Source organism: Syngnathus scovelli, chromosome 11, assembly GCF_024217435.2.
Source record: "Syngnathus scovelli strain Florida chromosome 11, RoL_Ssco_1.2, whole genome shotgun sequence".
Classification (NCBI taxonomy): domain Eukaryota; kingdom Metazoa; phylum Chordata; class Actinopteri; order Syngnathiformes; family Syngnathidae; genus Syngnathus; species Syngnathus scovelli.
Window position 1 is genome coordinate 7718766 of NC_090857.1, and position 17543 is coordinate 7736308.

Here is a 17543-nt window from a genome sequence, read left to right on the forward strand (position 1 = left end):
TATCAGTGCGAGTGTCAGTGCGAGTGTCAGTGTGAGTGTCAGTGTGAGTATCAGTGTGAGTATCAGTGCGAGTGTCAGTGTGAGTGTCAGTGTGAGTATCAGTGTGAGTGTCAGTGAGTGTCAGTGAGTGTGAGTGTCAGTGTGAGTGTCAGTGTGAGTGTCAGTGTGAGTGTCAATGTGAGTGTGAGTGAGTGAGTGTGAGTGTCAGTGTGAGTGTCAGTGTGAGTGTCAGTGTGAGTGTCAGTGTGAGTGTCAGTGTGAGTGTGAGTGTGAGTGTCAGTGTGAGTGTGAGTGTCAGTGTGAGTATCAGTGTGAGTATCAGTGCGAGTGTCAGTGCGAGTGTCAGTGTGAGTGTCAGTGTGAGTATCAGTGTGAGTGTCAGTGAGTGTCAGTGTGAGTGTCAGTGTGAGTGAGTGAGTGTGAGTGAGTGAGTGAGTGAGTGTCAGTGTCAGTGTGAGTGTCAGTGTGAGTGTCAGTGTGAGTGTGAGTGAGTGAGTGTGAGTGAGTGAGTGAGTGAGTGTGAGTGTCAGTGTGAGTGTGAGTGTCAGTGTGAGTGTCAGTGTGAGTATCAGTGTGAGTATCAGTGCGAGTGTCAGTGTGAGTGTCAGTGTGAGTATCAGTGTGAGTGTCAGTGAGTGTCAGTGAGTGTGAGTGTCAGTGTGAGTGTCAGTGTGAGTGTCAGTGTGAGTGTCAGTGTGAGTGTGAGTGTCAGTGTGAGTGTGAGTGTCAGTGTGAGTGTGAGTGAGTGTGAGTGTGAGTGAGTGTGAGTGTGAGTGTCAGTGTGAGTGTCAGTGTGAGTGTGAGTGTGAGTGTGTCAGTGTGAGTGTGAGTGTGTCAGTGTGAGTGTCAGTGTGAGTGTGTCAGTGTGAGTGTCAGTGTGAGTGTGTCAGTGTGAGTGTCAGTGTGAGTGTCAGTGTGAGTATCAGTGAGAGTGTCAGTGTGAGTGTCAGTGTGAGTATCAGTGAGTGTCAGTGTGAGTGTGTCAGTGTGAGTGTCAGTGTGAGTGTCTGAGTGAGTGTCTGAGTGAGTGTCTGAGTGAGTGAGTGAGTGAGTGAGTGAGTGAGTGAGTGAGTGAGTGAGTGAGTGAGTGAGTGAGTGAGTGAGTGAGTGAGTGAGTGAGTGAGTGAGTGAGTGAGTGAGTGAGAGTGTGTGTGTGTGTGTGAGTGTAAGAGTGAGTGTGTGAGTGAGTGAGTGTGAGAGTGAGAGTGAGAGTGAGTGAGTGAGAGAGTGAGAGAGTGAGAGTGAGTGAGTGAGTGAGTGAGTGAGTGAGTGAGTGAGTGAGTGAGTGAGTGAGTGAGTGAGTGAGTGAGTGAGTGAGTGAGTGAGTGAGTGAGTGAGTGAGTGAGTGAGTGCGAGTTCTTGTGATTACTTGGGCAATCAAAAACTCCAAACAACAAATGAGATGCACAATATTTATTTAAGTGTTCATTTTCCAACACACTTGTGTAATCATTGCAAATATACACAACCCAAATAGAATTTAACATTTGCAAAACAATGGTAATCTTATAAAAAAATATATATTAAAAAGGCAACGTCAAACACAAGCAAGCAAGTTTCTAATACTGAAGTGGCATTTAGAAGTGATACAAGTGTAATCAAGCCTTTTGATTTTTTTTCCTTCAATTCCTTCAGTTTTATGATTATTAAATTTGAGTCAAGCTCTCCTCTTGTCCGTACCGAGTGCATGATGGCTGCGTTATATGAGCGTTTCAGGTGCCTCAACTTATACAGCCTAAGTTAGCGCAAAGCACTTCCGAGTTTCCTGTTACAGCGAAGAAGAAGAAGAAGGCATCATGTGCAAGCTGCAGCCATGCCACATTTGAGACATGACATCATCGGCGTGTTTGTTACTCTGCTTCATCTCTCAGAATGAACCTGGAATGAACAGAGATTCCGATTGGTTAATGCTGTTTCCCCAAAACAACAACGGGGAGATTATGCTTCTCTTTGGGTAATCTTGATTTTATAACACTTGTAGTTTTTAAATAACGTGTATGCATCTATACGCCTAAATATTGTTATCCAATATATCCACTGCAATTTCACATTGGATTGCTGGTTTGAAATTTACTTTTAATATTATTATTTTTAATAAACATTCATGTTAAAACTTGTCTGGTGTTTTATTCCATGTTTTTATGTTCGCCAATTAAAACATATAAATCAGACATTTGGTTAACTGCTTTATATGACAATATGTGTAGGTACACCTCATGGACACTTTAATAGGTACACTACACGAGGTAAAAAAAAAAAAGAATAAATAAATGAAGGGGTAATTGCACAATAAATGCACATCTATATACATTCGCACACCTGGGATCGTACCAAGTTCTTATCAAGCAAGAGCACGTGTCATTATCCAGTCGGCTGTTTCGACCTGGCAGTCAATGGTCGTCTGCACTGTTTTGTACTAGTAATGTGCATTCCAGTTATGTGAACTGAATCTTTTGAATCGGTTCATTCAAAATACACTTAATTATTTTCTTTCTTTTTTTTTAAACCTTGTGTAGTGGAAATATCATGGTCAAAGGTCACAGTTGTCAACTCTAGTCCTCGGGGCCGCGTTCCAACATGTTTTCCAACATGCCCTCGTTAAGCGCACCTGCGTGAAAAGTTTTAGCCACTTTCACGTTCAAAAAGAGCTAAAACTTTTCACGCACCTGCACTTAACGAGGGACTCACTCGGACACTCCATTAGGTACACCGCCATTTTCAAGTGTACCTAATAACAGGCCACTTTATTAGGGATATATCATGGTCAAAGGTCACAGGTGTCAAGCTCTAGTCCTCGGGGCCGCGTTCCAACATGTTTTCCAACATGCCCTCGTTAAGCGCACCTGCGTGAAAAGTTTTAGCCACTTTCACGTTCAAAAAGAGCTAAAACTTTTCACGCACCTGCACTTAACGAGGGACTCACTCGGACACTCCATTAGGTACACCTCCATTTTCAAGTGTACCTAATAACAGGCCACTTTATTAGGGAAATATCATGGTCAAAGGTCACAGGTGTCAAGCTCTAGTCCTCGGGGCCGCGTTCCAACATGTTTTCCAATATGCCCTCGTTAAGCGCACCTGCGTGAAAAGTTTTAGCCACTTTCACGTTCAAAAGGAGCTAAAACTTTTCACGCACCTGCACTTAACGAGGGACTCACTCGGACACTCCATTAGGTACACCTCCATTTTCAAGTGTACCTAATAACAGGCCACTTTATTAGGGAAATATCATGGTCAAAGGTCACAGGTGTCCAGCTCTAGTCCTCGGGGCTGCATTCCAATATGTTTCCAATATGTCCATTGGCTTGCTCCGCCAACTTGGGGGCGGGGCCACTTTATGTATTCACACATAAAAACTTCCATTTGTTTGCATATGCATACAAAGCAAGGTTCCAATTCTAAAAGCACATTTAGGTATATGCTCACACCTGGACTCGAACCAGGTCTTTACCAAGCAAGTGCCCATGTCACTAACCAGTCGGCTATTTCGACCTGGAAGCCCTTGGCCGTCTGCATTCTTTTGTACTGGGGGCGGGGCCACTTTACACAACAACTTCCATTTGTTTGCATACAAAGCAAGGTTCCAATTCTAAAAGCACATTTAGGTATATGCTCACACCTGGACTCGAACCAGGTCTTTACCAAGCAAGTGCCCATGTCACTAACCAGTCGGCTATTTCGACCTGGAAGACCTTGGCCGTCTGCATTCTTTTGTACTGGGGGCGGGGGCACTTTATGTACACAAAAACTTCCATTTGTTTGCATATGCATACAAAGCAAGGCTCCAATTCTAAAAGCACATATAAGTATATGCTCACACCTGGACTCGAACCAGGTCTTTACCAAGCAAGTGCCCGTGTCACTAACCAGTCGGCTATTTCGACCTGGAAGCCCTTGGCTGTCTGCATTCTTTTGTACTGGGGGCGGGGCCACTTTATGTATTAACACATAAAAACTTCCATTTGTTTGCATATGCATACAAAACAAGGCTCCAATTCTAAAAGCACATTTAAGTATATGCTCACACCTGGACTTGAACCAGGTCCTTACCAAGTAACAGTCCGTGTCACTAACCAGTCAGCTATTACGACCTGCAAACCGATGGGCGTCTGCATTCTTTTGTACTAGTGATATGCATTCCAGTTTAAAGTGAACTGAATCTTTAGAATCCTTGAACGATTTGTTTGAATGAATATTTGAATTAACTGATTCTAAAGATTCAGTTCACTTAAAAGAACTGGAATGCACATCTTCCTTAAATCCATTATGTTTAAATCACATTTAGAAACATATTAATGAAATGAACATGTTTTTTAATGACTTAGTTTTTTAAATAGTTAATTTGTATGCTTACCACTCAGTAACACCAGGCACCAGCTCCACCTCCGCCAGCTCTATCTGCACCTACAGAACAAGATGAAGACATTTGTTGAAGCACATTTAAAAAGTCAAAGTCAATGTACTTAAGTCAAACAAGGAAAGTACAGTAAGTTATAACCACCTGTCCAATGACGTCACGACTTCTGAATGAGGCCGCGTTATTCTTCACGGTCACGCTGAGGTGCCTTAACTTCAATTCATCCACCAGCAAGTTATATTCAAACCTGCATGGAAAGTTGGCAAAGACGATATGAGGCAATAAAAAACAATAAATAAAAAATAAAGAACAAAAAATAAATAATCTAATAAAAGTAAAATAAATAAAATTTTAAAAATAAAAATAAATATACTAATAGATATAATAAATAACAATAAATAAAAAATAAGAACAAAAAAAATAAATAAAAATAAAAGTAAAAGTAAAAAAAATTAAAATTAAAAAAATTAAAATTAAAATTACAAAAATAAAAATAAAAAAAAATTAAATTTAAATTAAAAAAATTTAAATTAAAATTAAAATTACAAAAATAAAAATATACTAATAAATATAATAAATAACAATAAATATAAAATAAAGAACAAAAAATAAATCAAAAAAAAAATAAAAATAAATAAATAAATGTCAGACTTTTTAGTACCTTTCATTAAATTCGGGGTTGAAATCTCGTTTCTTCACAGCTGTCTTCCTCTTGGTGGCCTTGCTTTTGTCTGGCAGCAGCATTATGGAGACGTAGCTGTCGGCAGCGTCCTTACTGGAGCACAACAGACCTCTGTGCACAGACACCAAAAGCATTCATTCAGCAAGTCTCAATCTTCCTGCTCATCACAGTACAAATGAGCCTCTCAGCAACAGTATCTTTTTGTCTGTGTCGTTCGCATTTCCTCCATTTGAGGAGAAGTGGCAAAACTAAAGGATTGGAATGATCCCATTGTGAGCGCTTACCTGCAGGCATGTACAATGATGACCAGCTTTCCCTCTCTCGTGTCATACGAAAGCGATAACTTCACCTGCCCATTCCCAGATCCATTACTTGGGTCAGCACAAGGCAGAGTCCCACTACTCATCATCTCCACCATTTTGGTCTCCAGAACCTAGTCAAGAGTCAAAACAAGGAACAAGAGATGTCGACTAGTACTTGTTCTGACGTGTGCACTTGAACTCTTTTCATTCCCACCTTGAGTTCAAGCCTCATCAGAACCTGGCTGTCAGGTCCCGCTCCATCCAGATGGAACCACTGATCCAGGACCAGCTGTGGCTCTGCCAGCAACTCCTTCACGCAAACCACCAGAGATCCCATTGGTTGGTCCCAGCCGCTAGACAACTGCGATGCCAACAAATAAATTTGTGAGCTACTTCATAATATCAAAATGCATAATGAACATCAATGATGGACTCGGCCTTACCTTGAATACGAGCATCTGGTGTTGAGGGTCACGCACAAGGAAGTAGAAAGACTCACCCCACTGAGGATTGGTGCTGCGGTCACATAGCTTGAGAAATGTGGAATAACAAATACAATGAATAAATTTATCATTTCAGGATACGTTGTGTCAACCTTTTAAAAGTCTCACCTGTGTTTTGTAGGTTGTGTCGCCGAGAACAAGCTCAGCTCCCGCTTTGGGCTCCTTTCCGCTCTTCTTCAGCTGGAAAAATGTACACATTTTTACGTGTGACAACATTCTGTGAGTCATTCTGAATACGATGGTGGCGACTTACGGGTAATGAGTGCGCTCGCTCCAAATGGACAAAGAGCAAAGCAGCGGAGGGGATGGCTTTGTTCTTAAACAACTGGAGAGACTGAAGCTGCAGGACCTGCACAAAAAAGATTAGACATATTCATAAAACTGTATACTATATATTGAATGTATGTAGCAAATGTTCTACCCAATAAAAATCCAAACCTTGTCAAGTTGGACGGGACGCGCTACTGTAGGAACCCATTCAAGGATCAAGTGAATCCGCCCGGACTTGATATCCTTCAATGTGTACCACTGCAACGCAAGTTATGTTAGCTACTGAAGCAGGACAAGTAGAAAAATTCATAATAAAAATGTGCAAAAAAACCCAAACCTGATCTATGTACTGTGACCTGATGACCTCTCCGAGTTTAATACTGAACCTAAAAAACATAACATACAATATCATCTGCTGTACTGTACCACTACATCATCACATGACACAAACCTTCCCAGGAAGTCATCAGAATCTAAATCTTTATCGAACGCTTCGAGTTGAATTTCCTGGACACTGTGACTGCTTAAAACTACCTGGAGAAGGACAACAGCAATGAAAAACTCAACTAATGAAACATAACCAAATCATTAAAATATCAAATAAAACATCTCAGATATTTGGGAGTAACTTTATTGCTGTATCTGACATTTTAATATTGATGAGTCTTCATTAGAAACTTTAACCAGATTTACCTCGTACATCTCGTTCCAGGTGGGGTTGAGGTTCTCCTTGACCACATGGCTCTTGAATGTAAGCCCTCCGACATTGATCTTGACATAGGGGTCGCTCTTGCCCTTCATCATCATCACGTTGTCCTTGGCAACCAGACTCTGGGCCTCCAGCAAATGAATCCTCAACAGCCCCTGCAGTCGATGAGATAAGGCCACAGTGGTCAATTAGATAGAAATATGTGTGTGTGTGTGTGTGTGTGTGGGGGGGGGGGGGGGGTTAGCCAAGAGTTCATTGTTATTGTCTATTGGCCATAGAATGTCACTCAGCAGAGTGCGGATAATTGCTAAGGTCAAAAGGGGAAAAAAAAACTAAATTATTAGTACATTAGTTAGACAAAGACTACTTCCTTGTTTGGCACGCTCAAACATGGCGAATAAAAAACTCTTGAATCTTGAATCTCTTCCTGGTTCATGGAGTATAACTGGTGTTTTAATGTAGTTATTGTTTAATTGTTATTGCCTCCTTTTATGAGAAAAGTTCTCTTAAACCTTTAAGCTTTGCCCTACATACAGAAGATTCAGATCAGATCCCAGTTTCATAATAACAGTTAATGAAAACCAGAAGTAGCCCATTGATTCACAGCCATTGGGGGAAAAAACATGGTGTTGATTCATCATAAATGCGGAAGGGCTGTGGCAAAAATGTCATCATATTCTCATTTTAATCTGTACAGTACCCGAGCCACTCTTTGAAAAGACAACTACTGTATGTGACTGGCTAATTATTATAGACACTAGTGTTGACCCACCTCAGTGCCAAAGTCCCGACTGGGGGTTGTGTGTTGTGGAGAAACATCAACTTTGGGCTTCAAGGGCTCAGCAGGAGGATCAGGCACTGTGACGTGAGCCTGGTCATCTCGTGTCTCCGTGTCCTCTGTATAAACTTGATGGTCGACTGGGGTTTGATGCTCTTCTAAGTCCGCCTGTTCCTCCACCAACTGAGTTAGATCGAATGTATCAAGTGTGAAGGCGGAACTAGACAAACTTTAGATGATGATGTAGTCAAACTAACCGTAGCATCAGGAGGCGGAATTGTGAAGGACCCTGCTTCATCTTCTGGGTACTTCATCTGGCCAAGACTGACAAAACACACTCTGGTGAGCAAGCTCTATTTATTTGTAACCAGTGAAATGTGAAATAAAAACACTCACTCAACTAACGGAAGCCTCGAGCCAGTTTCTTCCTCCTCGGTGGAAACCGTGATTGTTTTCTTTGAAGCGAGACCACAAGGCTGGGGGGCTTCCGTCATCACCGAGTTCAATATCTGTCGCCAAAAAAAAAAATAAAATACACAAGTTGATATGTTGCCAAAGTTGCCACGACATGATGAGATTGTCCTACCTTGAGTTCGGCCCTCAGTAAGATCTCACTCTCCGGCAAAGCTCCATCTAGAGACATCCACTGATCCAGGACCAGCTGAGGTTCCGACAGCAGCTCTTTTACAGGAACCACCAGCGAGCCCAGTGGCTGCTCCCAAGCGCTGGATAACTAAAGACAAAATATCCCAAAATTATACTTCGATAGAGACCACGTGCTTTCGGTGCGATGAGTATCTACCTTGAGGACAAGCATCTCCTCAGTAGGGTCATGAACCAAAAAATAGAATGCCTCGTTCCACTCAGGCGACCTTGTGCGATCACAAACCTTCGCACAGGGAGGCAAGTCAGAACATTAAAGCGTGTGTGAACATGATTTAAACTTACACTGAAAATAATAATACTGGAATTTAAACATCTCCATTAGTAAAAATATACGACTTTCCATACCTTAGTTTTATAGGTTGTGTTACCCAAAGCCAGCTCAACTCCAGCTTTTGGCTCCTTTCCACTTTTTTTAAACTGGACACACAAAGAAAGACACATTGTTTATAAAAAATAAAACACACACATTAAAATTTAATTAATTATAATAAGGTGTTTGTATCACTTATGATTTAATTTTGGAATTACAAAAAATATTTGACATGTTTTTGGTAGTATTTTTTTCTGTTATGTAAACAAGTGACTCACTGGCAATGAGTGTGCTCTGTCCACATAAACAAAGAGCAAAGCTGCAGAGGGAATCGTCTTGTTTTTGAACGACTGCAACGACTGCAGTTGCTTCACCTGAAAAACACAGACAGACGTTACACCATACAGAATATCGGAAGTAGTCATATGCGCAGTGTGTAGCGTGTTCTCACCTTGTCCAAGGTGCCATTATGGGACACTGTCTGGACCCACTCCAGTATGAGACGAACACGACCAGACTTAACATCCTTCAGAGTGTACCACTGCAAAAGAAGCAAATACTTCTTGAGCAAAACAAAATATGAAAGTTGCAGGCTGGGTGTCAGGAACTCACCTGGTCTGTGTACTGGGAGCCAACGATGTCCGCCGTACTGACGGTGAACCTGTTGACAATACCGATACGGTTATTTTGTGGTTGCCGTTTAAAATGTGCTGAGGGGATCGTTCGGCCCTTTACGGACAAGCTCCAGCACACCCTCACCTTCCTAAAAAGTCGTCTTTGTCCATGTCTTTGTCATACAGCTCCACGTTGATGTCCTGTCCAGACTGAGGCTTCATCACCACCTGTTGGAATCCAGAGAAGATAAAATGACTGTCCCATATAAAGGAAGGATTTTGTATTCTCCACAATCTATCTGATCTGAAATCATGCTAAGCACCTGATACATCTCATTCCAGATGGGGTTGAGGTTCTCCTTGACAACGTTGCTTTTAAATGTGGCGTCTCCAACGGTAATCTTTGCATAGGGGTCACTCTTGCCCTTCTTCAAACCCCCCATCAGGTTGTCCTTGGCAACCAGATCTTGAGCCTCCATGAGGATGATTCTCATTAGCCCCTACAGAGACAAGAAGGGTGGATTAAAAAATCATGGGCTGGAAACCTTTGTATCAATTGAATGTTAACATTGTCAGCATTTTAGTAAAAGTTATTCCGGAATTCTTTGTCTTAATACTTTTCTTCATGTTTTGAAATATCTTCAATATACCTCAGTGGCAAAGTTAAGATCTGGCGAAGTATGGGGAGGTTTCACCACAGCTGGTGGTGCTTCTTCTTTCATATCTTCTTCCACATCAGCTTGAGGCATCTTTACATCACCTTCACCTTCTTCATGCATCATCACTTGCGGGACAATAGTTTCTATAGGAGGATCCACTGAACTGCACCTAAAAATGCATTACTAGGCATCAGAGACGAAGAAAAACTAGATCGGAGATGAGACGTGTTGGATATATGGTGTGCTCACTTTTGGATGATATCACCCTCTTGTTTCTGCTGATCGGGAAAACGGATTGAGTCTTTCAAAGTGACCTTAGCTTGATCACTGGGACGGCGGGGACACTTGCTTGGTATCAGCATCTGTGTCCGAATAAAAAAAAGAAGTTTTAAAAGGATTCAAACTTGAAGGATTTATCTGAATCAAAGCTTTCCTACCTTAAGTTCAGCCCGAAGGAGAAGCTGACTCTCAGGGGAGGCTCCGTCCAGATGGAACCACTGATCCAGGACCAGCTCCGGCTCAGTGAGAAGCTCTTTAATTGGAACCACTAAAGAGCCCATGGGCAATGTCCAGCTGTGGGAGAGCTAGGGAAATACAAGTGTTAGCCTTTAAGTTACAGTGAGGGAGGAGCAGATCTTGAATTGTGATTTACTGTTACTACCTTAACAACAAGAATATCCTCTTTGGGATCACGGACCAAGAAGCAGAACGCCTCATCCCACTCGGGTGATGTCGAGCGATCGCACACCTGCAGCAGAGATGAGAAGGTTCACTCAGGGATGTCATTCAACTTGTTATTGCACTCTCTACAGCTTTTTTTTAATTTAAAAAAAAAAAAAAAAAAAGGAGGAGGAGTCTCACTGTAGTTTTGCGGGACATTTTTCTAAGAATGAGCTCTGCTCCCACTTTTGGTTCTTTTCCACTCTTCTTCACCTGTTGATGTTTAAATTACAGGTAATGATAAAAAATATATAACGCGTATTTAGTATTATGGGCTCCATTCCACCAGCAGACTTACTGGTAAACCATCTGCTTGTTGGATGAAGACAAATAGAAGACCTGCAGATGGAACTGCCTTGTTCTGGTAGGACTGTCTGGAATAGAACTGAAGAACCTGAAAGTGCACAATAGATCAAGAAAATCATCATTATTTTATTTGATTTTTTTCCACGTTGGCACTGTTTTTGTTCAAACCTGATCCACTTGGTCTGCTTCTGGGACTGTTGGAACCCATTCCAGGGTCAGGTGAACTCGACCGGACTTGACATCATTGAGAGTGTACCACTGATAACACACACACATGGAATTATTTGAATACTAGAAGGATGTGGGAGTGGTGCCTACAAGGGCAAGTGAAGAAAAAAATATATACTTGTACCTGATCAGTGTATTGTGACTCAATGATGTCCTTTAGATTGATCTTGAGCCTATTTTGGGAGTAAAATGACATTTATTAAAAGGGCAATTTACTCATTTAACGAGCATCAATATATTGAATATCAAACTACCTGCCCATGAAATCATCCTTCATGTCCATATCTTTATCAAACACCTCCAGCTGTAGCTCCTGACCAGGCAACTGTGTCAAAATCACCTGAAGGGGAATGAATTTAAAATTGTATCCGAGATATGATCACGTAAATCACCTTCGAGTGATTACGGGCATTTATTTACCTCATACATCTCATTCCAGGTGGGGTTGAGATTCGCATTGATGGATTCGCTTATGAATGTTTCCCCGCCTATATTGATCTTCACATAGGGGTCACTCTTGCCTTTCACCATGCCCCCCATCATGTTGTCTTTGGGAACCAGGTTCTGCCCAGCCAGCAGGTGGATTCTGAGCAGCCCCTGCAAATACGAGTGATTTACAATTAGTAGGAGGAGGGCGAGGAATTGGACCAGGTTTTCTTACCTCAGAGGCAAAGCTGGAGTGTGGAGATGTCTCCTGCGGTAACTGTTTGCCTTTGGATTCCAGGTTAGACGACACATCGGCTGTGATACGCTCTTCATCTAACCACAGCATCTACAAGTGGACCAAAAACAGAATGGGGGCCAACTCTTGAACCTGGCAACCAAATTCATAATTTGTGTAATTCCACGAGTGATTTACCCTGAGTACTGCGTTGATATAAATGCGACTGGCGGATCCGGAGTTGTCCAACTGGAACCACTGGTCCAGAGAAAGGCCAGAAGTGGACAGCACGCGAGACAGCGGGATGGACAGACTACCCAATGTCTGCACCCGGTCAACATCCTTCACCTGGTCACGCAGTTAAAAGACGTGATTATCTTTCTAAAATCTCTTGTATTTATTTTGCAGTCCCACCAAATATTATAAATAATAAAGCAGCGATTGAAAAGTTACCTGAATGTCAATATCCTGTTTGCGTGGATCTTGGATGAAAAACGTAAAGGCTTCTTCCCACTCTGGATTAACAGTTGTGGAACATGTCTTTAAGAAACAGAATAAGTGTTTACATGACCAATAAACGCTATATAATTTGTAACATTGTAATTTGGATCAACCTTGCTCTCCCTGGTGATGTCCTGCACAGATAACTGCACCATGGGATTGGGCTCTTTGTTCCCCTTTTTCATCTAGAGTATTGAAGGAAAAAATATATTTTGTGAATAAATAATAGAGCATGTGACTTGTAGCAGAAAGCCACGTGAAAAAAAAGTGTGGAAATTCACCAGCAACTTGCATGCAGCAAGCAAGCGTATGAGTCAGATTTAAGGAGGAAAAGATCTACAGCAAGACCGCAATGAGTTCCACACATTTTGTCACGGAGTGGGAGGGGCTAAAAATAGCCGTGTGTGTGCGTGTGTGTTAACAGGGTTAGAGGCCACGGGAACAACTGTGCAGAATGCCAGATGACAACCACACAGGAAGCAACGGCCAGCTCGTTGACTCACTGGCAGTGATTCAGCCTTGTCAAGGTAAACCACCAAAATGGCGGATGAGGGCGGGTCGGCCGTTTTACTGGTCACACTCTCGTTCCTTTTCAGGATCTGGAAAGGGAGAGAATTACCGTGAATATTTTGGTACAGTGAAGAAGAGAGACGTTTAGTCAGGAAATAATGGAAGCACACCTGCTCAAGTCGATCAGTGTTTGGCATCAAGGCCAACCACTCCAGTTTAAGATGGACCCGACCTGAGGGTGTATCCTTCAAAGGGAACCACTGAGGAGAATAATCAGACCACTTAACACAATCTAACAAATAAAAAGCAAAAATCTGCTTATAAAGATCAGATGTTATAGTATTGTTTTTGGAGTTTGCAATGGTGAAGAGAATTTTCAACATTCATAATGTCAAGTCAAACTTGTCCAACTAAATAGTTCCAAATTGTCTGAGTTCAATTTTCCAGCATTTTTATTTTCTTTCATTCCCAAATTTTCCAAAAACAGTATTTTTCTTACATTATCAACAGCTATGGACTTCTTCACAATGCCCAAATCCAATTTGGTCCTACATGGGAGAGAAAAAAGGACATCAAATCAGTAAACACACCTTGGGGGAAAAACAAACAATGATTACTTCAACACTGAGTGATTGAAATGTAAACACACAAATGATGAGAGAGAATGACGCAGATTTACCTTCCCAGGAAATCATCCTGGTCTGGATCTTTGTCATAAACCTCCACCTCCAGTTCCTGACCAGGCACTTCATGGACTATCACCTGGTGCAGCAGACACACGTACAAAAAAATGTAGACAGACAGAATGGTTGGAAAATGGCTGTGGACTCACAGTGAATGAATGAAAACGGAACATTCAAAGTCAGTCCGACGAGTGAATGTCGCACATAAGGATTCATTGTTCCTTACCTCATACATCTCCCCCCACTTGGGTGAATCTGTGTTGTCAATGTGGTGGGAGGTGAACATCTGAGGCCCCACCCGCAATATAGCGTAGGGGTCTGACAAGCCCGCCATGACGCCTTTCACGTAGTGGTCCTTTGCTGCTAGATTCTGGGCCTCCACAAGGTGGATGCGCACCACACCCTTGGGATCATAATGACAGAATTTAATATGACACACGTGAGGTCACGAGTTGCTGCGTATGGCATCATTACCCTGGGCAAAGGGGAGCGAAGATGTGCCAAATGTAGGTTTGGAACCAGGGGGACGACCAGACGGTTGGGCAGCACCAAGAAGGAGGCGATGGCATCCATGATCATGCTGTCGGACATGACACTGAAGACCAAGATGGAGGAGACATGGCAAAGTCACATTATGCCAATATAAATATTGATGTTCACCTTAATTACCACATAACAAAATTTGCATGAATTTAAATTGTTTTTAAATCTTTTTTTAAGATGCTCATCTAATAAAATAAAATAAAATAATCCTTTATTAGTTGCCTTTTCCTGAAAATATGTTTTGAATTTCGTAAGCAAGCACAGCAACCGTGATGTTTTTGCTTCTGATAACCAGCACATACTTACAGAGCGGTAACCTTATCAACATCGAGGTTTGACTTGTGTTGAGTAGCTTGTTATGACAACTTATTTCCAGTATAAACAAATCATGAATCATCTGTTTTGCTTGGTTCAATCACGGTATTTCTCATTTTTAAAAAATGGCGTAAAAAATATGAGGTTATCCGAGCATGACTCACTTCAATCCAGGGATATCCAACAAATTGGTCAACCCGGTCCAGTTGATATCGAGTTTCTGGAATGACATAAATATCATCAATAATTGTCAAACAATAGGAGACACGCAGGAGAGGTTTGGGGGAGGGGTCAATAAAGGTCAATGTAGATAGATCAACCTACGGGTCTGCGGATGAAGAACATGGTGACGGCGCCCACAATGGGCACATCTCCGATCAGAGGCTCCAGAATGACTCGCATCATCCCATTCAACTACGCCCACACACAAAGGACAGAAATGTGACATTTGCACGGAGATTCCTTCCTTCATGTGACACTTAAGATGGCGACTCACTTGCATTCCTTTGACTCCAGCTTTGCAGAAGTATCTCTTTACTTCCACGTTGATCTCCACATTGCCAACAAAGCTAAGAGGAACATGTGACCCACATTTTAGCATTGTAAAATGTGATATAGCAAAAAGTTTGTATTCTACCTGATATACAAATCAAGCAGGACTTGTCTTTTGTCATTCTCTGTGTGCGCCTTGATCCCGACCACCTTCATGGCCTGCGAGGAAACAGAACACGTTATAACACGTTCAACATCATAGCATTAAAGCTAAAATGACGTCACCTTGTCGCCCATGTCCACTTTGGTGAAACTGAGCGTCTGGAGGTGGCTGCTCGAGGCTCGGATAGACGGAGCGATGGTCTCCACCAGGAGCTTCTCCAAGTACTGACCCACAAAGGGCCATACCTGCTGAAGCACCTACAACGACACATTTAGACTCAAAATTGTGTGTGGCCTTTGGGTTAAATAAGCAGCTGACTTATAACCAACAAGGCTACTGCTCATTTCTCCACTGTTATTTCATTTCAGAGACCGTTGCCATGAAAACACATTCTAGTCCCACGGGGGGAAGAATGAGAAGTAGGCGCAGTGTGCTTAATTTTATAAAAGGTTGGCAACAACTGGCATAAGTGGAGAGTGAGTCATCAGATTCCTGCTCACATGGAGGCCTGAATGTCCCAGTAGCAGATTCATGTAGCAGATTCATAACTCCACTCTGTGCTTTGAATGTCTTGTGATCCTTTTAGAGTTGTTTTTTATCTGTGACTTTATAAAGTATAAACGAGAAAAGGGAGAACAAAACCAGCTGTTTCTTCATGTGGCCAGGGGGGGCTGCTTCTTCCTCTTCCTGTGAGCTAGGCCACAGTAAAGTGGAAATGTTGAGCGGGTTGACTGGCACGAAATCTGTACTGCTCCTGCGTTTGCGGTACAGATCGTGCGGCTGCGACAACGGAATGGGTGTTGCCCTCGCTGCCTTCAACATGGCTGCAGCGAGCGGTCACATGTCGATGCAGAAGCATCAGTCTGTCAGCATAGCGGCTGTATTTGATCCAGTGTGCGCTTCAATAAAAGGCCATACAAAGAGATTTTTGGTTTACCTTGTTCAGCCATTCTACTTTCTCAACATCTGGAAAGTTGACCTGTGGTGGAGAAGGAAAAAAAAAGGAAATTTATAGTTAAAATGTGTTTAGGTACGTTTTGCAATGTTGAACGAGAGCCTGTTTGACTCTTTTCCATAATACGCCTTGTCAATGTTGTCACTAAACAGTAATAAATAAACTACAATAAATGGGGGGAATTGATTTGTAATAAGCTTTCAAGCAAATTAAAATATCTGAATATTATAATTATCCATTCTAAAGAGTTCAATGGCAATGTTGTGCTTTTAAACAGACATTTCATAGACATTTTGTGCTTTGCATCACAGAGTACTTTTAAAGGACAGTTTTCTCTTTAGGCATTTCATGAAGTCTCTGCACATGTCCATACATTTGTTAGTATGCTTGATGCATTCTTTCTGTTTGCCAAGACCAAAGTGGAAAAGCACTCAGACAGCAAGAATTCTCCAGGGCCGAGAGCAAAACTGGGTGTGGCCTCACAGAAGAACTTGTGTCAAATCACATTTCCATTTTGGGCTTTTGCTGTCGGGATGCACTGGCAGATACATTGATTTTGGAATAGGATTGCATTTCAAATGTAGCTTCCATCTAAAATATTGAAACGACTCACTTGTTTAGAGAGATGAAAACAAGTATTAACAGTCTATGCAATAAGTCAAATGTTGCTTGAGTATTTGTATTGAATGTTTTTCTTTGGTCTGCAACTGCATTTCGTGCATGTCAATAAAGCTGATGTTAATGGGCCATGTCTTACCCACGCAGGTAGGTCTCGCTTTATTTTGGACATTTTCAAGCTGCCTGGCTCCTCCTCGTCGCCGAACAGCTGCATGGCCGATTTCAGCCTCTCTTCTTTGGCCTCCCGAGCATGCTTCCATCCCGTATACACCATCATACCGCACACCAGCAGGCTGGTGCTGACCCGGTAATAGCCGGCCAGGTAGACGGGAAGCAAAGCTCCCAGGCACTTCCCAAAAGTCCATAACACCGCCACGGCGTTAATCCCCTTGGCCCGGGGAAGAGGCTGCACTTCGGTGCCGTCACTCGACGCGCTCATCTCGGGATTGTCCGGGCCCGAACCCTCGTCGACTTTCGGCTCCGATTTCTCGCTCTGCATTGTCCTTTTAAGTCTTTGAGCTCGCAGATGAATCCCTTAATAAATATGGTACAGAATTTAAAAAAAATACCCGTAAAAATGCCTTTATACTGACTTAATCGGCCGACATTTCAACGCGTCAAGCAACCGTTCAAGAAAAAGTAAAGTACCGAAATACAGATTGTAGCTGTAATTACTTCAAGGTCCGAACCGCATATTTAAGGTGATTGCAAAATCCGCCTGGTTGACGTGGTTTTGCGGTTAGGTTTGCACAAGTCGTTCGCCGTTGAGTTCTGCTCCTCTTTCTTCCTCCGTCCCGTTATCGCGCAGAAAACACGCCCACTGGAACAAAATGCGTCCTTGACTGCTTACGACCGAGCGACGATCATGTAAAGAGCAAATTGGCATCACTCAATTCAGAATTGTCGAGACACGGATGTCGTGCTGCTGTGAAAGTCGAAAGCATTAAAGCAAGTTTAGACAACGTGACTCCACCCTTTTATGTCAAAGAGATGTTGAA

The 17543-nt window shown here is 42.3% G+C and overlaps 1 protein-coding gene across 1 annotated transcript; it reads right to left on the reverse strand.

The window, feature by feature from the left end:
• Positions 1-1398: 1398 nt before the first annotated feature.
• Positions 1399-17414, reverse strand: esyt1b (extended synaptotagmin-like protein 1b). The gene is made up of 52 exons (XM_049732792.1): positions 17194-17414; positions 16685-17079; positions 15910-15951; positions 15095-15229; positions 14955-15028; positions 14814-14886; positions 14642-14731; positions 14482-14537; positions 13934-14054; positions 13686-13862; positions 13456-13538; positions 13276-13324; positions 12947-13036; positions 12770-12865; positions 12380-12451; positions 12219-12305; positions 11964-12113; positions 11766-11876; positions 11525-11701; positions 11359-11444; positions 11229-11277; positions 11045-11134; positions 10869-10964; positions 10712-10783; positions 10512-10598; positions 10288-10434; positions 10100-10212; positions 9842-10019; positions 9515-9691; positions 9337-9419; positions 9190-9238; positions 9029-9118; positions 8856-8951; positions 8613-8684; positions 8404-8490; positions 8188-8334; positions 7998-8110; positions 7859-7925; positions 7596-7784; positions 6808-6978; positions 6566-6648; positions 6452-6500; positions 6283-6372; positions 6098-6193; positions 5953-6024; positions 5785-5871; positions 5556-5702; positions 5324-5472; positions 5019-5150; positions 4502-4604; positions 4355-4404; positions 1399-1878 (listed from the first exon to the last, which is right to left on the reverse strand). Exons 2-52 carry the CDS (start codon positions 17042-17044, stop codon positions 1851-1853), a joined length of 5388 nt encoding a protein of 1795 aa, XP_049588749.1. The 5' UTR covers positions 17045-17079; positions 17194-17414; the 3' UTR covers positions 1399-1850.
• Between the last annotated feature and the right edge of the window lie 129 nt (positions 17415-17543).